The sequence below is a fragment of the Sander vitreus genome, chromosome 13 (genome assembly GCF_031162955.1).
Source record: "Sander vitreus isolate 19-12246 chromosome 13, sanVit1, whole genome shotgun sequence".
Taxonomy (NCBI): domain Eukaryota; kingdom Metazoa; phylum Chordata; class Actinopteri; order Perciformes; family Percidae; genus Sander; species Sander vitreus.
In genome coordinates, this window is record NC_135867.1 from 16,282,557 (window position 1) to 16,305,922 (window position 23,366).

Below are 23,366 nucleotides of genomic sequence, written 5' to 3' on the forward strand. Positions count from 1 at the left end.
GCCAACCAGCACAATTCACAGAGATTCCTGATTTGATTTGTGTTGATTTTCAGGTCAGTTGAACTTATTTTGTATAATGTTTTGACATTTCACATTTACGAATTTGACCTCTCCATACAGTGCCACTCCATCAAACTTAATTTTTTTAAATGCCACTGTCATACCACAAGGTTTTATCAAAACGGCACGAGTGGAGCATACGGCTAGTGCTAGTTTTCTCCTGGGCTTAACTATGCATGAACTGAGATCTACATGTATTTTCCTTCTCTGAGAGCACAGATCAAAGGCTAAAGCACAAGATAAATTGCAGATTGACTAGAGCACCTTTATGTCTGAGATATAAAATCAATTTTACAGACACTCACAATGATCCAGGCCTCTGGTAACCGTTGCTGGATGTGGCGGCTACAGAGTGTTTCACGGTCAGATCGGAGCCACAGCGGATGTGTGAAGGTTTACGTTTGTGTTTTGGCTCTTGTGGGTCCAGTGACATGAGACTCTGTACAGATCCATGACAGCTTTTGTAATCTGCGATAGAAACACAAGAGATTAGAACTGAACATAAAACAGAGAAGTGACTACAACTTTTCATTCTGTCATCCCACTTCAATCCTACAGAGATGTACACACCCTCAGAGATGTGTAGGGAAGTGAGAGAGGAAGATGTGGAAAGCTGGTAGGGGAATAATGAAGAGGAGGAGGAAGAGGAGGATGAAGCAGTCCTGTAAGGTTTTTTTTGCTGCCGAGAAGGAGAGGTAGAGTCCGTCACTCTGGTTTCTGTGACAGTGGAGGAGGTGCTGGATGCATGTCTTTGATCAACTGAGTAAGTGCTCTTCAGAGAGGAGACAGACGACAATCTCTGAACAGGCCGACCCTGCCTGAGGGAGGACGCGCGCTCCACTGAAGAGTGCTGGATTGAGGCGGTGGACCTGGAGGCGATGGAAGGAGATCTTGACTCTTTTACAGACGATAAGGAGGCAGTCGAGTTTCCTTTGACAGACAGACTCCTCTCTGTGGAGAGTAAAGAGGACATAGAGGAGGACACAGAGGAAGTCTGCTGGGCCGGAGTGAGCTGGGAGGAAGTCCAGGAAGAGGAAGGCGTAAGGTGAGGGGAGGCAGTGCTGTCTGTCGGGTGTTTCCGATCCTTCCTGCTTGAGGAGTTGTGGGACGGGGAGCAGGAGGAAGCTGCAGGAGCAGATGCCGGTGCTGTGGAAGATGGGCCAGGCTCAGCAGCAGGAGAGGACGGAGGAGAGGTCTGAGACAATCCGTTCTTCTCAGAGGAGTGTGAGGACAGAGACTCCTGGCTGCCCATCGGAGTCGTGCTGGGGCTGCTACTGAAGGTGTCACCTGGAGGGAGAAATGGAAACAAGACACATAATAAAAAGACTGAATAACAACATCAAGGTTAGTCCGTCCCACCTCAATTTTAATAGGCCATTAACTCATTTGTGTATTACAGTCAAGCAGTCAAATCAGAGGGGTTGTGAGATGATTACCTGAATTCTTCTACAAAAAAACTGTATTACTTTTTTTTTTACTATTCTCTAAACTTTTTTAAGGAAATGTTGGATAGTTTTACATATTTGGGCCTTGAACAGTTATCTAAATTAAACCATCTGATGGGAAACCAGTCTTTGGTGGAACTGCTCTTTTTTTTACAGACAGCTTTGGAAACCGCTGGTTAAATCCTTAATAATGGGTTGTATTTCATAAGCTTATCATATATCTGAAAATGAACTACGACAGCTACAAGTGTCAAATCAATGTTGTGGAGTAAAAAGGTATTCATGAGTGACAAGAGTAAAGGAGCTGTAAGCTGCAGAGAGACTCACTGTCGTTGTCTGCCAAGCAGAGAGCAGGAGGGTAAAGACGGGCCTTCCTCTTTCCAGACGACAGACAGATGGCCTTGTTCCTCCGAGGAGTCGACCGAGAGGACGGAGCTTGAGGTAACGGCAGCGACAGGTCTGGGGCCTCACCAAAAATCTGGCAGGAACATACATGTCTGTTAGTGTGTGTACTGTATGTTTATGCGTGTGTGTGCATGTATGTGTGTGTGTGTATTTGTAAGCGTACCTTGTGGTGGTTTTCAATGAGAATCTCCACCACGATGTTCTGAAACTTGATGTTCATCATGGCGGCCACCGTCTCCTCCTGCGACCTCAATAACGTGGGGCCGAAGATCATTCCGAGGTTGGACACAGTCATCATGTTCTGGTCACTGTGAGAGGACACCCTGCGCACGCACACGTACACGTACACGCACACGCGCACACACACACACACACACACACACACACACACACACACACACACACACACACAGGTGTGTTCCATGGTGTGAAGCTAATGTTCTTGTCTAACAGAATATTGGAAATAGGAAGTAAATAAGAAATGAGTATTTGCATAAATCTAGAAAAAGATCACTGGTTATAGCATGATCTCAGTCGAAAGGACATTTTTTTTAAGGCACGGCACAATTAAAGCACAGTATTTTTAAATATGTACATACTTGAGAAGGTGGTTGGTCAAGATGTCCAACATGGCTCTGTTTTTTTCCGGTAGTTTGTATACAAGAGCATGAATCGCTCTCACTCTATACTTCTGGTCATCATACTCTGTGAAACAAGGAAAGAGCACAGAAAGATATGATTCAGTGGTGACATAATGTGCATGACATACAATGTATGAGGTAGCAAATTCAATCCAAACCCTGTTGAAATAACCACTGTGTCTATCATACTCTGTGTCATTTTGAAAAAGCAGTAAGGGATCTTACTTGCAGCCTTGATGAATTCTTTATGCAGTCTGTAGGTCAGTACTGGTTCTGCCAGGCACCTGCAAACACATTAGAAATCATGAATTCATAATTCATGAGAAGGGTTACTCAAAAAAACTGCTCTGTTCTGTATTTCACCTGAAATAATTCTTTAGGCCGCTGGTTATAGTCTTGTTGTCCCAGGTGTCTGCATCCAGCTGCATGTCAAAGGGAGCTGTGGATGCTACAGGAAAGTAGATCATACATGATTTATCTGTAGTTATGGATTTAAATGCACCTGCTACTTATCATGCTGGAATTTAACTCCCCAATGCAGAAAAATACTATTATACAGAGAAAAGCGGGGCGTTTCTTACCAAACACACTCGTCATCAACCGCTGCACTTTGGAGTTGACTCCTCCAGTCCTGTACAGTCCCAGGGTGCTAAGGCCTACACACACATACAGACATGTTTTAACACACTTGATAAATCAACAATGTGTAAAATAAATACTGATTAGAACTATTTTTCTCATATGAACATTTTAAGGATTAGGAATACCTCTTGTTTCAACCAGCTCAATACACTTCTTAACAAAGTTGAAGCCTGCCTCATTGAGAAATGCTGTAAAACACCGATACAGTTTTACCTCAGTATCTGATACATTGCAAGACATATTAATATATGTTAATTAATAGAATCTTTTACAATTAAATCAAAGAACAGTATAAATTAGGATACTTACTCTCCTCCTTTTTACTGAGCAAAGAAGGCAGAGTGTATATCTGATCAAAGACAGAAACATAGTACGTGTTAGTATGACAAGTATGACATTTTAGACAATGATGTTACTTTATCATTGTTATCGTTTATTTAATGGTGGATATATTCATACAGGTTCTTTTCCATCCATTGCCTCCATCCACAGCCGCCGGTTGGCCTCAGAGAGCGCTTGCAGGGTGATGACGCCATGTCTGCAGAGAAAGAGATCATTTTACCCAAGCACAATCCAACAGCGGCCATATCTTAATGTATTTATTCCACAGATAGTCATGTGCTATGGAAACACATTTTCTCAGTTATCTTTCCCGTCTCACCTCTCCACCACCTCGATGTCGAAGCAGAAGCGCTTGTCGATTGAATCCGTCTTCCTTCTGACACACGAGCGCAGCTTGAACATCTCAGGTGTGCCATTCACCACGCCGTTCTGTTAACAGAGAGATGTGTTTGCAAAATAGACTTGACATGTGGTATTAAAGTATTATAAGGACTCTCACAAAGTGACTACTTTTAGGACCATTTTTTTTTTTTTTAGATTCATTTTTTACTTTAGGACCATTTTGGTGTTTTGCATGCTTTAGCCCATCAACTTTATACTTCCTAATTTTCAATTTGCGTAAAAACACCATAAATATTTACTTACAAAAACTTGACACTAGCTTGTAGTAAGTAATCTATGTCTTTTTGTTTTTGTCGAAGTTGAATTAACAGCTATTTAACATGATACTGCAGTTAGTAGAGACTGCTGCTTTCTTGCTCTGGAATTCAAGTGCTTGTGAGAAGCTGCTACACAGAATTTTGTTTTGTGGTTAAAACTACATCACCATATGACAATAATGTAACTGTAAAATCTGATTTTCATAGTAGATTTAAATGCGTAATGATTTTTATTAAATGGGCTAAAACATTTAACGTGTGGTTATTCATCTGTGCTCCCAGCTCACCTGTCTGCTGGCTGGTCTGGCCTCTGTGTTGCTCATGGTAAACATCTGGGAGCCTTTTTCATAAGTACAGTAGTATCTGGTCCACACACTGCCCAATGGACCTATAATACATGACACACATTCATGCAGGTGCATTTGTGTATGAATGTGTTTTAACAGAGAGAGAGAGAGAGAGAGAGAGAAACTAAGAGAGGAGAAAATAAGATTTGTGTAGCTCACGTTTCTCCTGTATATACAGATATCCCTCCATGGTAAAGCAGCTCGGAGCTTTGAAGTCTTCTTCCGCAGACCGGATCCTCTTCATCAGCCTCTCAACCTCGGCACGTGTACTTTCAAAGTTATTGCGAGCCTTATCAACATACAAAAGAAACTGCACTGAAAGGAGGCTTGGGTCCATATTTATATGAAACAAACAAAATCTTTGAAAAAGTCAATCAGGGAATGGTTACTGAGTCCAGCTGAGTAAGTTACTAAAAGTCTTAGTTTTTTTTGTAATTATATTCTTATCTGATTTGTTTATCCAAGCAGTACATTGATTTCTCATTTGCATTTAAAAAGTGCTTGCTCTTATCAAAAAAAACATCTGGGACCCCAAACTTTGAAAGGATTGAAAGTGCCTGGTGAATGTTTGCAGTCTGACCTAATGGACCGCAGATTAGCTTCAGTTTAACGTTGACTCTTTCCAGAAACGTGTGAACGGCGATTTAAAATATGTGAGCCTGTACTAGACCAGGCCTTGTTCTACTGTGGCTGAAAATAGTTCACACTGTGTGTTTCAACATGCAAGGAGTATTAGGTGTGTAAGGTTACCGCTCTGGGACAGATGTTGCCAGATACATCAAAACTAACTATAAAATACTTTCTCTTAATGGCTAAAGAGGCCGGTAAGACCAGATAAAACAAGTGATATCAGGTCCACATTTGGTCTAGAGGCTTGCACACATACACACTTACATTCTGCAGGTTGAATTGAAGCTGCTGCTTGTAGGGTTCAAACTCACTGGCCAGCTCGTAGCCCTCATGGTAGAATGTAAACAAACCCTGCAGGAAGGCTAATAACTGAAGATCAGAGGGAGAAATCCGCAGGAAAAATGTTAGCTGGGGGGTTGGGAGTGTAGACTATAATGACAGGATTACAAAAGAATGATTGTCTGTCATCTGCGCAATCAATCAAAATGGCCTCTATTTGGCTTGCTGCCCTTATTTACTTTACAACAAAGAGTTTCCCTCTCTCCATGCAGGAAGTGCTTCTACAGCAACAGGAAGTGGGCTTTACTGATATCTATCATTAAAACATTTTTATCAGGGGCCAAACAGTGTGTGTAATGTGTGTTTTTCAGAACCTTACTTTTCTGTTTTTTCATGATTATGTTAGTATGCACACTCACAATCCTTATTGGCTTGGCTGCAATTATAACTTAATGTTTACTTCACTGTTTACATATAGCACAAAATAGACTCATCAGTCAAATTTTCCTGTGATGAAAAATTGTCTCCTGGTCAGAGCTGTGAAGGCCCAGCAGTTCAGTTAAATTGTGCTAAAGTTGCATTTAAACATGATGTATGTATGTGAACTCACCGGCTCAACAAATTCAAACTTCTTTCTCTCTTGCACTTCTTGGATCTTAAAGACATACTGCAGCGATGCATCATAAAAAACCTGCCTGTCCTTACTCATCTGTGAATCAGCCTGCAACAAAAACAGAAACAACACCCATCCAGTACTTTTTCTTACCTAACACATGTGGAAGGAACTTGGTGTAAATCTTTAGGAGTCTAATGATTTACCTCGTGTAGCTGTGATTCCTTCTTTTTGGAGGACAGGCTGAGGTGTTTCTCCAGAACAGAGTAGTACTTTTCTGTCTCCTTGTCAAACTGCTTTTTTTCCTCCTGAAGAAGACAGGGATGTCCGTAGAGAGGACATTACCAATAAATAAAAGCAAACTTGGGAATTTTTACATCTGCTTATAAAGGTCTTTAAATTCACATATTTGTTTACATAAAACAGAGAGAATGTCACACTCCAGTATATCTCCCTTTCCTCATTTATGTCATTTAAGTCTCAGTTTTTTTTAATACCAGTGCAATTACAATACCTCCTACTTCAAAGTCCAACTACCTAATTAGTAAATAAATAAACAACAAGACTAACAATCTACAGCCATGTACTTATCTTAACGCTAAGATCAGCGTACTAACATACTCATAATGATAATGCTAACATGCTGATGTTAAGCGGGTATAGTGTTTGCTATGTGCACCACCTTAATTAAGCCTCCTTGCTTTCTAACATTTGCTAAATAAGTATTGGAACCTTGAACATGTGTAGCAAATTTCATGGAAATCCATCTAATAATTATTATTAATTATCAAGATAGTTTAGTCTGAATCACAAATGTCAAACTCATTGTCAAAAATTAAGGGATCCCAAAGTCAGTAAGATTTATCCTCTGGGGACCATGAATGTCTGTACCAAATGTAATGGCATCCACCCAATAGTTGTAAAGTTATTCCAGTCTGGCCCACAATCATGGTCCGACCAACTGACCATCAGACCGACAGACTGGCATTGCCCTCCAGAGAGCATTGCGGAAAATACTAAAATGCCACAAATCAGTGAGGCCACAGTGAGGTTGCTACAGAGACACCATTAATAATCTAAATGAAGAGACACTGCCAAAATATTTGGGACAAGAGCTATTTTCCAGAACAGCTGCAGCTGCAAACTCCACATGTCCAACCACTCTTTCTTGCTCAACAACATCAGTGTGAGGATGTGCTGGTCACACACTCCTGCCACATTCTACAGGCTGAGGAGTCACTTCGATCAACCCCCAGAAATGAGCTGTGATTTCACTTTCAGGGTTAGTCATAGCTGTGACCAATTCTATTTTTTGAAACCCTGACTATCTTTTCTTTTGTTCTGAGAGAGAACGAAGAGAAGAAAATAAGATAAACTGAATTATAAGACTTCAGACAGCTGCTGAAACCAGACACCAGACTCACTTTGTGTTCATACTGCCTCAGTGAGTTCAACTGTCTCTCTGTCAGTGACGCGCTCCCTGTCTTCCCTCACAGCGTCCGTTCCCATGACCTTCTTACTGACACTTGACTGTAATCCATCATTTATCAGAACAAATTGGATTCTCTGACCACTGACTGGGAGACTGACTGGAACTAGACCAAAGCAGGATGATCTGTCTGATCACCACCTACAGTGTTAGATAATTAACGCATACAGACATCAAGTATTGGCCTTGTTGAAACCTCAGCAGTTTGATGTTTTAAATATTACTTTTGAGTCAAAGCAAAAAAGGTTACTGGTTCAGTGTTACATTGTGTTAATAATCTAAGCATCTTGTGTTAAGCTGTGATTCTAACAACTGCAGATGTACCTTAACAGCTCCAATCTGCTCCTTACGAAACCTCTCGAGCGGTGAGATCAACACGTCATCTGCGTTCTGGATCTGAGAGAGGAAAAACACACAACAGTTAGCTCAGTGGTTCATAACAGTAAATACCAAGACAGATAACAACTCAGTCATTGTTCCATTAAGGCTACAGTAGTAGCTTCAGTTTCTTTTATTTAAAGGACAATTCCGGCGGAAAATGAACCTAGGGGTTAATAACATATGTGTACCGAGTCGAACGTTCTCTGGGACATGTTTTCATGCTAATCGAATGTGTCTCTAGCTTTAAACAACCTACCGCAAAACCGGTGGTTACCTGCTAACGCTAGCTTTCGGGGCACTTGGTAAATCACTATTTTATACCACTAACAAGGCTCAAAATAGCACCACACTTAAACGGTAGCATAATGAGGGTCCCTACATGCAAACCGAAGCATTGAGAACTTTGTAAGTGTACAGACAGTTTATCAAAAAGATAGATTATAAAGACAGTAGCGTTCGTGTTTACATTCGGGCGCCATCTTGGAAAACATGAGCAGTCGAATCACGAACGCTGTGTTTGAGCTATGTTACTGGTTACTGGTTGCATGGCGACAAATTTCTTTAAATTTCTGCTACATTTTAGAGTAGATGTTGACATTAAACACTGACAAAGAGGTAAAAGCAATCCTTCATCTAGAATTTCCTGCATTCAGGGGATTTCTGTCATGATTGTGATGTTCTGTTTCCTGTTTTATTTTAAAGTCTGTCTTGTCTCCCTTGTCCTATCTAATTTACTTCCTGTCTTTTGTTTTCCCGCCTGTTTGATTGTTCTGCCCTGATTTGTTTCATCTGTTGTGTCTGTTTCTTGTTAGTCCTTGTTAACCTGTGTATTTAGTATCTGTGTTGTCTTTGTCTTGTGTGGGAGCATTACGTTTCTGTTGCTGTGCATGCTGTGTGCTGTGTGCTGTGTGCTGTGTGTTCTGTGTGCTGTGTGTTCTGTGTGTTCTGTGTCCGTGTCTGGAGTCTACCTTTCGTCTCTGAGTTCCGGTTTTTGAGATCCTGTTCTGTTTGTTCTGGAATTAGTTTTTGCCTGCTGCTTTCTGGACACTTTTGGTATGTACTTCATTTTTGTTTAATAAATCATCTAAACTGCATTTGGGTCCAAGCCATTCCTGACAGACCGTGACAGAATGCTCCCACCCAAACATGGACCCAGCAGAGATGATTTCTGATGAACTTCATGACCTTATGTGTGAACTTATGGAACTCAAAGCCTGGTGGAGGAAGGCTAACGATGATTGCCAGAAGGAGGCTATTTTGGCATTGGCTCGTAAGAAGGTTTTGGAAAAACCTTGGTTAAAGGACTCTATTCCTAACTGGGTTACAAGCTTCATTTTTGCTCCAGCTCCTCCACTTACTAAAGGATTGTGTTCAATCAAACCTGTTAACTCCACCAATGTTTCACTCAATCACGTACCAGCTCCTCATCAGATTCCAAGCCAGCTAGCACCCACTAGCCTGCCTGCTTCTAGGCCTGCTAGCATTGTGGCTACAGGTTCTCTGTCTTTAACCCCACCTACCCCTTTGCCTGCTTCTCCCAGTCAGGAAGTTTCTCCACCTGGAGGAAAGTCAGAGACTTATATGACTTTGTTCCAGTACCTAGCTAAATGTGCTAGACGGACTGAGGAGGCCGAAGCCGCTAGATTACTAGCTGGTGATCTACGGTCCAGTTCGCCTTCATGCAGCTCCCTTGAGCAGTCTTTTGAAGGGACCCGTCTGGCCATATTTTCTGGGAACCGTGGAGGCCGCAAGATAGGACGTGGTCGACATGGTCCCCGACGCCATGCACTGGTTCAACCGCTTTCCAGTGGACCGAGTCCGAGTTTTCCAGTGGACCGGAGCCCGTGCTCTCTAACGTTTCAGAGCCAAGCAACCTTCCAGAACCGCCGCTGACGTGCAGCCTTCCAGAACCGCCGCTGATGTGCAGCCTTCCAGAACCGCTGCTGACGTGCAGCCTTCCAGAACCGCCGCTGACGTGCAGCCTTCCAGAACCTCAGCAGACGTCCAGCCGTCCAGAGTCTCCGCTGATGTCCAGCCGTCGAGTCTTTGATGACCACTCTTCCAGAGCCAGAGTGGACCAGCGTTCCAGAGCCAGAGTCGTTGCTGACCGCTCTCCCAGAGTCTAGGTCAACTGACCTCCCAGAGTCTACACTGACCATTCTCCCAGAGTCTTGGCTGACCGGCACCCCAGTGACGTTGCGGCGTTCCTGAGACTGTCCCTGAGATTGCCCCAGTGACTATGCCCTTTCCTGGTACCCCTGAGACTTCGCCTGTCTCCAGCGTCCCAGAGACTTTGCTTTTGTTGGTAGTCCGGCCGACTCCTGCCCCTCGTGTTTTGTCAGCGGTCCGGCCGACTCCTGCCCCTCATGTTTTGTCGGCGGTCAGGCTGACTTCTGCTCCAGTTACCCTGTCGGTGGAGTTGCCGACTTCTGATTCTGTTGCCTTGTTGCCTGTTCCTGATCGTGTTGCCTTGTTAGCGGACCCGCCTACTCCCGTTCCTGTTACCTTGTCTCCTGTCTTCAGCCCGGTTGACCCGTCTCCTGTCTTCAGCCCGGCTGACCCGTCGCCTGCCTGGCCCACAGAGGGGTTTAGTCTTCGCTGGGCCGCCAGGTCTCCTGATGGATTCAGACTTAGCCGCCCTGCTTGTCCGCCTGAGGGATGCTGCCTTAGCGGACAGCCTCCTGATGGGTTTCGCCTTCGCGGACGGCCTCCTGAAGGACATCGCTTTCGCCGCCCGACCACCAGACGGACATCGCCTTCGCCGTCGACCGCCAGAGGGCCACCTCCTCCTTTTCCGCCCGGCCGCCTGAAGGGTTCTGCCTTCGCCGCCCGACCACCAGAGGGACACGCTTTCTCCACTGACCGCCAGAGGGGTCCCATCTGTGCTTTTGCCTCTCGTTTCCCTGTCCCAGTGGTCCCTCTGCTTCCCCTAGTGGCCCTCAGTTTCCCCCCAAGCCTCTTTGCCCACTAGTTTCCCATGCCCTAGTGCCTAGCGGCTCTGTCCCCCAGTTCCCGAGTGCCCACGGTCCCCAGTTCCCACTATCCTCTGTTCTCTAGCCCTGTTTGACTTTTTTGTTCCTCCGTTCGTCCCTCCTCCGATCCCCCTCCGCCCTCTCTGGGTTGACTTTTGTTCGGTTTTTGGTTTTGGATGTCTGGGATCCGTCCCGTGGAGGGGGGGAGTACTGTCATGATTGTGATCTGTTTCCTTTTTTATTTTCAGGAAACCGTGACCTGTAATAAGTAGCAATGAGTGATTGGGAACTGCTACGGCAGTCAGAATGAGAAAAGGCCCTTTTATTGAATTTTGAATATTTTTCAAAGAAAATTGAGTCCTGCTTCCATATAAATTGTTTTTTCAAGAAACCATGACCTGTAGTAAGTAGCAGTGAGTGATTGGGAAGTAGTCTACTACAGCAATCAGAATGAGAGAATTAGATTTTTATTTCATATTTTCCAGAAATAATAACTGAACTGTATGTATTGGAAAGTAATGCAATCATCATGAAAACAAATTATTAATAGTTTTTCAAAAAAATAGCCAACGTGTTGCATCCCTACTGTCATAGCTGATCTACCAAAACGGTAATTTGTCGACGGACAGAACCTAGCGACAGAACAGATGATGAAGTGCTATAGCTTAAATGTCGGAAACAAATCTCTAGTTTTCTCTTGATACATGATAGTAATGTCAACTTTCTTTGACCCTGATCACGTCATTGACCTGAATTGCGTTGTCGATCTCGAACGAAGGGGAAGTTAAAAGTGAATATCGACTGAATATCAAACGTCCAGCCAACTTCACCGCGCTTAAAACGAGACAGATAAGAGGCATTGCAACAATGTTTACAAATATACATTGTGACATTGGCTGCACAGATTATTCAGACAAAGACCGCTACGATTGACTGACACACACACACACACATTTTTGTTGGGTTTAGTTAATGATCGGGCTATAATAAGATCACGTAGGCTATGTAATCGCTGACAAGCGGGACAATTTCATAGTGGTTAGTGTAAACCGGGACATTTTAGCGTCCCGAGAGGCTTTTGTCGGGACTCAGGACAAGCAACTCAAAATCGGGACTGTCCCGGTCAACGCGGGACGTCAGGTCACCCTAGTTTATAGCCATGCTAACGGCTCAGTTAGGCTGCATTTAGGCACAATGTGGTGATTTGAGCTAAATGCTAACATTAGCCTGCTAACATGCTCACAATGGCACAATAGTTTACAGCTAACATGCTGATGCAAAGCAGGTATAATGTTTACCATGTTCACATCTTATTAATGTGCATGCTAACATTTGCTAATTAGCACTAAACACAAACTACAGCGGAGGCTGATGGAATATCATTTGAGAAAATATTTACTCAAAACCCTTCAAACCTAAAATAATCAATCATGATACAAATCTGGTAATATTTTTGCGGCTGGTCTTGCAGTATGTATGAGGAACTTGCTGTTGATGTTGAGACTTGAGTCAAGCAGTAAGGAAGGCTAGAGGGCAGTTATCAGTTAAGGTCTCGGCCCTATTTAGTCATGAGTCTAAATAGTGCAAGTCTCAGTCACGTCTTGCTTTGTTCTGTCTAGCTGATTTAAGAATTACACTCTAAATAGCTTCCCAGCCCTGCACCGTGACTTTACTTTCACTTCACTTAGGTTTAGCACCACGCCAGTACACAAAGAAAAGTCTCCTTTCTTTGTATGCTCTTTTTTCATCACATTACAATTTGCAGGATGAAACTTAACACTAAGAGACTGAAGGGCATTGTCAAATCATAATAGTCCTTTCAGGTTGAAACGGTAGGTATTTCAGAGGAACCCATTTGCTGAAATTGCCCTTTAACTCAATAATGACGGTATTAGTGGAAGTTCAGACCTATTTGCAGCGTTGCAGTGGAAAATAATACAATTAAAACACACACACACACACACACACTCATACACAGAAAGAGAGAGAGAGAGAGAGAGAGAGAGCAGACACACACACACACAGAAAGAGAGAGAGAAGACACACACACTAACACAAACACACACACACAGGACGCTTTTATGGACTTTCCCAGGCAGTCAGGCCTCTGCTTACAGTCTCACAGGGGAATTGGCAGAATAGGTTCCACATGGTTCTTCTGTAACCAGACCATGCACACAGCCACAAAGCCACACACACACACACGCACAGCTATGCATAAGGTAGCGTACTATGCACATACATTGCACATGCGCAGAGGTTTGCCTGCACACGGACTGTAATAAACTCCAGTCACTCCCACATAAAGGCTGATGGAGGGTCTGTAAGTCAAAGACGTTTTTCCGAATCGCCATGGAGCACACACTACCACTGGCACAAAGATCACAACAAATGTGTCAATCAGACATGTGGCAAAACCAGATCAGACAGTGAATGTGCCTGACAAAGACTGTAACTTCCAAACTGAAATCCTGGAAACTATTGGTTCAGACTTTGATAATAACAATTTGGTTTAGATGGGCTTTTGGTCTAACGGTGTATTCAGATCAGAGCAAGATGTTTTGAACACAGAGAACTGCTTCTGTATAATTTCTTTCTAAAGCCCTTCAGATGTTTTTGGTTTCTATTCCTGATAGAATCAATATAAATCACAACCATTTTATTGATGTTGATTATATAGAGAAGGATGGTGTACAGAGACAAATAAAGTTAGACAGTTTTTTAAATAGACATAAATACCTACAGAAAGCGTTTGCTAAATCTCTGTAATTAATAAGAACAAAGCTTTACATTGTGTAAAATACAATGCAACTCATACATAGAGTTAGTTGATCTATTTACGATACCACTAGCCCTCAATTTAAAATGGAAGGTCCCAAACATCAGAATGTCCTCAATTTTCTATTCTCTCTCTCTTTCACATACGCACAAACACACAGACACGTTTTCTTACCAGTCGTTTTCTCTCCTCTTCAACTGTGCTCAAGAGCTGAGAGAACTCCTTTAAGGACTGAGCTGCAAAATAAATTTGACACTTTTATATTTTATATATTTTGCCGTCTCAACATCTTGTTTTCTAGATCATTGGTGACGTTTTCATCTTACCTATACTGATCTCATCATCAGTCTCAGCGTCTCCAATACATTCAAACTGAAACTCCTGCAGAGACTGAGAGAACCTTTGAACAGCAAGAGAAAGACCTGAAAAAAAAAGAAAGAAGATCTTTTAGTCATTTAAAGTTGGCTATTTCCACATTATGCACAATAATGCTCTTGGCATGAGCCTGCTGCCATCATTGGTTACAATTACAATTTACAACACAATGTAAAGCTCCAATTCCCCTACAGGCTACAAGCAGCAGCACTTATGCCCTCCTGTAATAAACTATTAATGTATTTCCTACGAGCCTCTTGCATATCATCCACTTCCAAGATATGAGGTGTCAAAGTTGGATATAACAAACGGCAACACCCTGCAACAAAGTACTCCACAGCCATAGTGTTTACGTGTCCAAACAACACTCCAACAATTAAGTTTTATACCATGGTTTATTCTTTGAGGTGCATGAACACTTGGCACCACAAGGCTGCATTCTCTCACTCACACACTTATAACACCGGTCTGCATGCCAGCCGCTGTAAGGCACTATTTCAATTGCACCATTGCATTATACACTGACAATAAAACCATTAACATGTCATTTAGTAGCAGTTCATAGCAGATTCCTGTCTGGAGATCAGGAAAAAGAACGGTGGTAAAGTCATAGACTATAAAACTAGGGTAAAGTTCAATGCATGAAACACAAAAGCACTGTAAACAGCTTTATCCTATGCTGGAAACTTAACTTAAGTTGTTTCCATATTGTTATCTAAAAGCACAAGATGTGGACAAAAGTATTATTAATGTCTTCTGATTAGGGCTGGGCGATATGGAGAAAGTCAAATATCACGATATTTTTGACCAAATACCTCAATATTGATACTGCAACAATATTGTAGTGTTGACTATTGGTGCTTTCACAAACTATTTACACAATGAGATTTTTGATAAATAATCATCAGTAATGTGGATACAATGACTAAGTGGGTAAAGGCAAATAATAGAACAGTTACAACAGTCTGGTAAGTTCAGAAAATGACAACACGTTACTGTAATGCAGCCTTTAAAACCAGGAAAAGACAACACTTATGCCATATTACGATATTACGATATCCAAAATCTAAGACGATATCTAGTCTCATATCACGATATCGATATAATATCAATATATTTCCCAGCTCTACTTCTGATTATGTAAAAGGTATGTTTACATCATAGCTGTTTGAGGAAAAAGTAGGGCTGTAATTTTAAATATTCATCAGCAGAAAGACAGAAAAGTTTATTTGCCATAAGTAAGTCAAGCACTTCAATTATTTATGGAAATACACCTGACATTTATTGGGTAAAAAAATAATTGATCCCTTAATTCTTAATATATAAAATGTGTTCAAATATCTTACGTACAGCAGTCTACCTACTGCACTCTGCGAGTTTCCGTGATTTCTGTGATTCCGACAGCTTCAGTGTCGCATGGACCGCTACAGAAAAATGATTTATACCACAAGCCATAAACCTCTTCAACATTTCACCTCTGAGTGTGAGATAACACTGTCATTACCTCATTTATTTAATTACTGCACTAAGCACAAATTGCACACTCATGTTTACTTAGACCACATATTTTTCTATATATTTCATTCTATGTATGCTGGTTGTACATTTGTATTCTCTATTTGTATGTGTTGTACATTGTTTTGTCATTGTTTTTTAAGTTTGGGTAGGTGTTCTTGTATTTTTACTTTATTTATTATTATTTCTTGTTATTCTGTGTGGATGTTGTGCTTCTTATACCTGCTGCTTGGGATCCATCCATCCATCCATCCATCCATCCATCCATCCATCCATCCAGATGAACACAATGAAAACTACCAGATTTTCAAAAGGCTTTAAAGTCAGTAACGGTAATAAATGTCAGCATATCACGAATAGCAACAGCATTGTATCCTGTTAATATCATATTGTGGTGGCTCTGGTGTTTGATTTGCCAGTGTTCTGTACAGTAAGACATGCCAAAAAACCTGCATGCAGCTACAAAGCGTTTGTCTGAGCTTAAACTTGAGATGATCAAAAGAAGCTACAAACAAATGGGAGGTGCCTGCTTTTTGAAAGTCTTCATTAGCTGATTATATATGAATATGACAGCCACCATTAAACTGTGCAACAGTTATAGATGGAACCAAACTAACTAATACTAATCAGCAGATCAAGACAGGGACTCAAGATCAGGTAATAAGCAGCATCCTCTTTAAGGGCTTCATCATGTCAGTTGACACTAGGGCTGAAAACTATTAGTCAATTAATGAATCAGTTGATGTAAAAAAAGGAATCGTCAACAATGTTTAAGATTGGTTTACATTTAAGTCATTTATAAATAAAAAATGCTTAACATATTCTGTTTCATGCCTCTCAAAATGTGAGCTGTTAATAATATAATAATAATTGTATTGACTATGTTAGGGTTTTGTACTATTAGTCAGACAAAACAAGCAATCAAACCTTATGGCCAAGGTGACATATGGGCATTTTTCACTATTTTATGAATGTTTTTAGACAAAATTATGAATTGATTACGCACAAAATAACCTACAGATGAATTGATAATGAAAATGACTGTGAGTTGCAGGCCTGGTGGATAGTGTGCTTTAATACATTTTAAATACACAAGCACAAACCAGTTGACACAATAAATATGCAGGTTTTGGGGTCCCCGAAAGGGCATAGATAATACAATAATGAAAAGCTATGATGATGGTCAAGCAAATAGAAACATTCATTCTTAATTTGACTCATCTCTAGGTTAAAACTGTATCTTCAAATTGCAAAAAGGATATAAAACCAGTCAAGGAAATTTAAGTAGGCTATAACCTATAATGTTAAGATAAGTAAAAGATAGGGGTATGAATAAAGACCGATTCATATTCGAATCACGATTCAAGCTCTACTGATTCAAAATCGATTCATAGAATTCCATAAAATCGATACATATTTTAAAAATAATAAATAATTGTATGTCTACTGCAATCACATGGGAAAAGTAACTACATTTACATACTGTGAATCGTTTTTTTGAACCGAGAATCGTTTTTTAATCGAAAATCGATTTTCAATGAAATCGAGAGCCTAAAAATCGATATTGAATCAAATCTTGACATTTTCTGAATCGTGCACCCCTAGAAAAACATTTACTCTTGTATGACGATTTTGACTCTATATCCTATACATAACACTGTAACTAACTACCTATCTTATTGTGCTGGCCATACCACCCAATCACAATTAAATGTATTAAGCTATTAAAGTCTAATGTAGGCTAAACCTCTTTATTTGCACTGTATGCGCTAAACTCACTACACTGGCTCTGTTTGAATCTTGATGGCCTTGGTTGGGTTGCCCAGTTATCAGGCAGCAGACCGTGCAACTGGTTGAGGACTAACACTAACCAACAGTAAATTAAAACGCACTTACTTTTACCCCGAAAACCAGTTATTAATTATCGTGAACTTACTTCTGAGGGCAGAAACGAGCATGTTTCCATCTTTGATGAGGTCTTTTATAAACCTGTTGGTGCGCTCCAGCTCTATCTCATGGCAGTGCAGTCGCTCTCTGAACTCTGGACTGTCCAGAAAAGAATCACTAAACTCCAGCGTCGGCAGACCCATCGATAAATTAATGCACACAGCTAATTGTTAGATAACTAAAGTAAGACACGTCTCCTCGGTGCGATTTAACAGAGAAAACAGTGTTTCAATGGGCTCGGAGAAAATTGGTCAGAACTTTCTTCCAGCTCCTTTTTTTCATGCCTTTCTTACTTTTTTCTCCTCAGAACTTCCGGACACTGAAACACACCAGAGTCCCTGACAGAGAGAGTTTGGCTGAGCTACACGACGAGCTCTACTGCTGCTTCTCTCGCCTTTTAAAATCAATATGTTCAGATACAACGTCGCTTTGACTTTTTTATGGCCTTTAAGTCGATACAGAAAAGACCACCAGTCGCGGAATCAAAGCAGTAGAGCTTACTGTTGGACGTATGGAAGCGGTCGGCAAAGACTGTGTTGCTAACTCCGTCTACATACGGCTCTAACTGAAGGCTTGTTACTATGGGAACGGGAGACTCCTGCTGGCGCATGCTGAAATCAGTGCAAAATTTGCGAGATTTATCATAACAATACAATACAATAATCTGTACTGCATCCATATATAATAACAATATTTATAATATGTATCATTAATTATAATAATAGCAAACATCATTAATAATTAAATGTTTTGGTACTTTTGAAATTTCTTTGGACGGCAGTTAGCCTAGTTCAAGTTGAAGATATTAAATTGAAATTAAGTCGCACATGAAGTTGAGGCAGCTGGTAGAGGTTGAAGTGGCAGTACTGAAAGAAGCCTAAATGGCAGCTCAAAGAAAAGTACTGAAAAGAGTTGAAGTTTTAATTAAGTGAGGAATCAGTTGGAGTGCAAGAACTGAAATAACTGAACTGTCAGTCGAATATTGAGTGATAAAAGAAACGTGTCAGGTTCACTAAGTGAAATACTGAAAGATGATGTCAGTTGAAGTTGACTTAAGTGTAGGCACTGAAAACAATTGATGCATCTCTTGAAGTGTATAAGTTCTATAGGAGCTTACATTATGACCAACTGACAATTCAGTCATCTTAAAGTAGAAATATGACATTTTTTAATAGAAGCACAAAGGCTATCACCTAAAGAAGCAGAACATTTTGACGTTTTCATGAAGTTTCTATTAGAAAGTAGAAGTTGAAGCGTGTCAAAAAAATGTCTGAGATGAATAATAAAGATAGAAGATACAAAAGATTCCATGATGTGACAATAGGCTATTCAATTTCATAAACATAAAGACACATCAAATTCAAGTTTAGATCCTTTTTAAATGTTTGTAAAATTGGTGTTGATTGTTTTTGTTTTACATTCTGTGCAGGGTTTCTTAAGTGGATACCTAAATCATGAATGAGATTTGATAAAATAAAATAGGAATTTACCTTTTATCTAATTAATAGCTGCTTGTATACAGTAGGATATAATTCAAAATGACTCACATACTCTGGTGAAAATATGCACTAAAAATCCTGAAAGTATACGATGGATAAAGTTAAAACTATGTCTTACCTCCTTAACCCCACAACACACATAGGCCTACTTTAGTAGTCTAGTAGACTAAAGTGGTAAAGTAGGTTTGCAGGAATATTCATCACAGAATACCTTGGAATATGTTAAATGATTTATGTACAAGTATACAAGCATAAGGTTCCCTACAGAAAAGTTACAGGCTAAAACAGGCCCTCTATTGTGAAGGGAATATTGTTGGGATGTATGCCAGTTTTGGCACTGGGAGGCACAGCCCATTGCTGAGTGCTGGCCAAATGCTCCAGGGCAACCACTGAATAGACAACATGTTTTCTTTTTTGACAGTGTGATGTGAGTGACTAAGCACAACTGCAAATGTATTTAATCATCATTATACTTGCTACTGTACATCTTACTTGAGTCTGAGAGACTGATTTTACCTTGGAAAAAAGGCTGATCTCACACATAGCTTGCTGAGAAGTGTCGCCATTTTTTTGTCCCCCCTCAAATCAGCCCTACTTCAAATCCTTTCATACTGGACCACGTTTCAGCTCTCTGTTGGTGGCCCAGCTGCTTTATTGACTCAGTTGGGCACTACTGTATCTGTCACTCACTGGAGAAGAATTAAACACCATGACTACTTCAGTAAACAAGCTTTAAGTAGCTCTGTGTATAGCCTTACACACATACACACAGTACAGAGAAATGCAGACAGCATAGGGAAACACTGCAGAATTGTACCACAACTTGTGTTTTTTCTACATGTAAGGTAAGCAACACATTAAATTACTCTCCTCACAGCTGTTTAAAGGCCTTATACGGGTTGTTATTTGAAATACAAAGTGTGATAATTTTAAGGCTTGCAACACTTTTTCTACTTTCTACGAATACTGAGTACACCAAACCTGTGGTAATTTTTTATAGCATTTGTTGTAGCAAGACACCAAAAGATTCAGAGCAGCTGGTGGTGCCAAGACCATAGCCAGGAGCCAGGAGCCAGCAGACAAAATGTTCATCAAAAATGCAGACCTACGAAACCCCCGTCACCACCATGAATTATTTCTGCCTAGTCGACCCTACAGGGGGGAACTGCCGACAGTGGCAGGTAAAGGTTTGCTGCTCCTCTGTCTCAGCATCAAACATCGGAGTTAGTGATGTTCTGAGATGACTCATTCTCATTCTTTAAAAGACCAAAATTATTATGTTTTAATGTGATTTTGTTGCTCAAATATATTGTAGTTCAAGTAGAATAAGTGCTCCTCATAGTGTGTTGTGGTTTACTGAATGGATTTGAAAAATGATGGCCTTAATGACAAGAAGAAAAACAACTGGAACAATGAGTAAATAGAAGATTAAGTACATAAAATATGTAGGTTCCTACTATAAACATCCAAAAGTACCACTATTTATGCAGTTTTGCTTCAACATTAGGTCACTATCATAGACAAAAATAAAACATTGTATTCTCATCACAGATATCGGTTCAGGGTGAATGATTGAGCATCATTGTCATCACAGTTATTTTTACGGTGTTCAAAGTAAATGGGCCTAAAGGAGCCACAACTGACATCACCATATTTAACAAGGATAACCTAATGGCTTGGGGGTTCTCCAGCTCAAACTAAAAAATTAAAATACCTGATTTTAAGGATTTCAGGAAATGTTAAGCTGTAATGTGTTAACTTGAACTACTCCATTACTCCAAATGTTGTTAAAAAAGGAATTTGAAAACCATAACCATAAACTTCAGTGCCTAATTATTTCCTATAATCAGTCACTTCTAAAGCACACTTTTTTTTACCCTCTCTGGTATGTCCTGACTTCCCCAGGATTTCTCCTCTACCCGGACACTCCTGCTAAGATGGAGACCACATCACAAGAAGCTTTCTGCTTCAGACCCGTCTCACAACATGACAGAGGCAAAGGTCTGCAGTCTTATCTCAACCTTGAGAGTGAACTCATTTTATCTGTTTTAAGATAAGCAGTGAGTGAGTTGTGTATGTGTGGACACATATAGAGCCATACAGTGCTGAAAATAGGCATGCCAAGCAGTGTGTTGTGTTTAGTGGATATGTGTGTGTTTTGGAAAAAGGTCTTGGCTCTGTGTGCGAGAGTAGAAAAGTGATTTTCTGAGTTCTTTTATTTAAAGGTTTAACCAGTCATACCATCATTATAATGTCATACTAATAATAAAAAAGTAATTTATACTTCAAATATAAAGAAAACATCCATATAAGGTTAAATGTAAAAATGTTGTTACTGAAGCAAAGCAAATTTGGATCCTACTGACCTAAATACATTTTTATTAATTGTTAAACATTGCCAGCAAAGTACTGACTGAAATTAGTGTGTAGCCTTCAGTCTTAATGTAAATGTAAGTCCAAATTGCTCGTAGGATATAACATTATAGGGTCTTAATTACAATTGTATGACAATTTAATATTCAAAAACAGAGCATTTATTGAAATGAAAGAAGACTAATATCATATGGTGCCACTGAAAGATGCTGGGAGAAGATGACTCGCCCCAGGCATAACTATATTTACATAAAATAACATATGACAGTAGATATATTAAGGGAAATTGTTTAGCCTGAATTATAAGCCTTTGATTAAAAAAGTAGAAGACTTGTAGAGGAGGAAAAGTCTGCCACTGAATCTTTTGGGACAACAGCAACAGTTAAGAGGCCTTAATATTTTTCCAGATGTTGCCTCCATAGACAGAAAGATGGCATGTTTCATGGGATGTTTCATTAATGTGTATGACATTAAACCCTTACCAACATTACGGTTACCCTTCAGGAGACCATATCGCCCTGAACACACAGCAGGAGTCCCTCCATTCTCATCCCACATCCTCGAGACAAACGGGAAGAGAAAACAGCAGCAGGGGCTGGAAACCAGGGGAGGACGATCAAGAAGGCAACCATGATCAGACAGCAGGCACAAACGAACGAGATACAACAAAGATGCAGTCTCAGTATCAGAAGGATTTCCCTCCTCCGTCCTCCTGCTGCAGAAGGCGAACACCTGCCCTCCCACAGCCAGACAACATCGGCATCAACCCTGCCTTTAGGTGAGAGTGAGTTTGTCGATATCAGTCTAGTTGAAAGTAGAGAGCAGTATATCAGTATCCGTGTGTTTTGGTTCACAGGATCGACTTTAGCACAGTGCAAAGAGAGAATTACCCTGGTTGGCCCATCATGAGTCCCATGTGTGCAGGGAGGCTGAGAGTGGCCTCGTCCGGCAAACCAAACGTGAAAAAATAAATAAAAGAATGTCAAAAATAAAGTCAAGTTCATATTTTTTACCAATTGCAGCAAATGTCTAATTCCATCAAATGGCTATCGATCCCTATCAATCCTAGCTTGTTATATTCATAGTGCACACAGTAATAAACATGATTTTATAAACCAGTGTGGGCTTTTGTGTTATGTGTGTGAGTCTTTGAATCACTTCTACATTCTTCTTATAAATAACACTAACATTTTTGATCTAACTCCTCAGTTTAGACATAAGTGAAATCAAATCAGGTGTTGAGTTCTCCTTCACTAACCACATCCAGCACATTGTGTGCCTGTGGAAATATATACTTTCTTCAAAATGCGCTAAGGTGCAATCAAATTCTTTAGTTTCTTTTGTTTACTCTGTTACATCAGTTACTAAGGACTCAATTATTTTCAGTACAAATTCTTTTCTCAGGTTTAGCTTCTTCTCAGGTAACAAGAGATGAATTTCCCAGCAGCAGATCAATCTGATGAGCTAATGGACTGATGATGTGTCCAGAGCATGGAGTTCCTAGATAAGACCTAATGAACTAATGGTAAAACCAGACCTTTAGCATTTCATATTGATGACTTCAGACCGACTTGTGGTCAGCTTGAGAGAAAACAATCCACCCAGTGACTCATAACGGAAACGTGATCTGCTTAAATAGGCAGGACCAGGGATCAAACAAGTCAAAGCATTAGTGCTTTTGAAAATGTCTGAAAAACAAAACAAGCCAACTCAATTGGCTACCAAACAACAAAATAAGTTTTAATGGTAAATAATGGAGTTGCAACTTTTATAAATTAAATTACTGACCTTTTTGAAGCTATATGTCTTGCATTAGAATTACACAGAAAACTTGCAAGTAGCAAAGCTATATATGCAATAGAAGAAAATAAATGTAATGGCTTCTTTCACAGAGCAAAATGTAACCCATAAAAATCCTGCTAAGTTTTTAAACTTCTAAGCAAAGCAACACCTTTGTGATAAAACGATATTTG

The 23,366-nt window shown here is 40.5% G+C and overlaps 3 protein-coding genes across 3 annotated transcripts in view; 2 read left to right on the top strand and 1 right to left on the bottom strand.

Moving 5' to 3' along the window:
* Positions 1 to 4,444, top strand: part of trpc6a (transient receptor potential cation channel, subfamily C, member 6a) — a 20,119-nt gene extending 15,675 nt beyond the window's left edge. The window contains exons 15-16 of the mRNA XM_078265587.1: positions 619 to 1,404; positions 1,853 to 4,444. The gene's annotated coding sequence lies outside the window, so the exon portion shown is untranslated. The remainder of the gene's footprint in view (positions 1 to 618; positions 1,405 to 1,852) is intronic.
* The window catches only part of arhgap42a (Rho GTPase activating protein 42a), a 20,590-nt gene extending 2,570 nt beyond the window's left edge, over positions 1 to 18,020 (bottom strand). The window contains exons 1-21 of the mRNA XM_078265586.1: positions 17,511 to 18,020; positions 14,011 to 14,106; positions 13,859 to 13,920; positions 7,877 to 7,948; positions 6,270 to 6,371; positions 6,061 to 6,171; positions 5,436 to 5,540; positions 4,701 to 4,830; positions 4,482 to 4,582; positions 3,855 to 3,964; positions 3,653 to 3,731; positions 3,503 to 3,542; positions 3,319 to 3,381; positions 3,133 to 3,207; positions 2,915 to 2,999; positions 2,777 to 2,835; positions 2,510 to 2,615; positions 2,074 to 2,233; positions 1,833 to 1,983; positions 631 to 1,347; positions 366 to 528 (exon numbers count right to left, since the gene is read on the bottom strand). Coding sequence (XP_078121712.1) covers positions 366 to 528; positions 631 to 1,347; positions 1,833 to 1,983; positions 2,074 to 2,233; positions 2,510 to 2,615; positions 2,777 to 2,835; positions 2,915 to 2,999; positions 3,133 to 3,207; positions 3,319 to 3,381; positions 3,503 to 3,542; positions 3,653 to 3,731; positions 3,855 to 3,964; positions 4,482 to 4,582; positions 4,701 to 4,830; positions 5,436 to 5,540; positions 6,061 to 6,171; positions 6,270 to 6,371; positions 7,877 to 7,948; positions 13,859 to 13,920; positions 14,011 to 14,106; positions 17,511 to 17,664 — 2,741 coding nt within the window. The 5' untranslated portion in view covers positions 17,665 to 18,020. The remainder of the gene's footprint in view (positions 1 to 365; positions 529 to 630; positions 1,348 to 1,832; positions 1,984 to 2,073; positions 2,234 to 2,509; positions 2,616 to 2,776; positions 2,836 to 2,914; positions 3,000 to 3,132; positions 3,208 to 3,318; positions 3,382 to 3,502; positions 3,543 to 3,652; positions 3,732 to 3,854; positions 3,965 to 4,481; positions 4,583 to 4,700; positions 4,831 to 5,435; positions 5,541 to 6,060; positions 6,172 to 6,269; positions 6,372 to 7,876; positions 7,949 to 13,858; positions 13,921 to 14,010; positions 14,107 to 17,510) is intronic.
* A 2,016-nt stretch (positions 18,021 to 20,036) lies between these two features.
* LOC144527938 (uncharacterized) lies at positions 20,037 to 22,517 on the top strand. Its single transcript, XM_078266297.1, has 4 exons — positions 20,037 to 20,201; positions 20,926 to 21,021; positions 21,898 to 22,171; positions 22,250 to 22,517. The coding sequence occupies exons 1-4, from the start codon at positions 20,105 to 20,107 to the stop codon at positions 22,362 to 22,364; spliced, it is 582 nt and encodes a 193-aa protein (XP_078122423.1). The 5' UTR covers positions 20,037 to 20,104; the 3' UTR covers positions 22,365 to 22,517.
* The last annotated feature ends 849 nt before the right edge of the window (positions 22,518 to 23,366 follow it).

Coding starts and splice junctions, on each gene's coding strand:
- LOC144527938 (XM_078266297.1), top strand. CDS start 20,105: ATGTTCATCAAAAATGCAGACCTACGAAACCCCCGTCACCACCATGAA. Junction 20,202..20,925: donor GGAACTGCCGACAGTGGCAG/GTAAAGGTTTGC, acceptor TGACTTCCCCAG/GATTTCTCCTCTACCCGGAC. Junction 21,022..21,897: donor ACAACATGACAGAGGCAAAG/GTCTGCAGTCTT, acceptor GTTACCCTTCAG/GAGACCATATCGCCCTGAAC.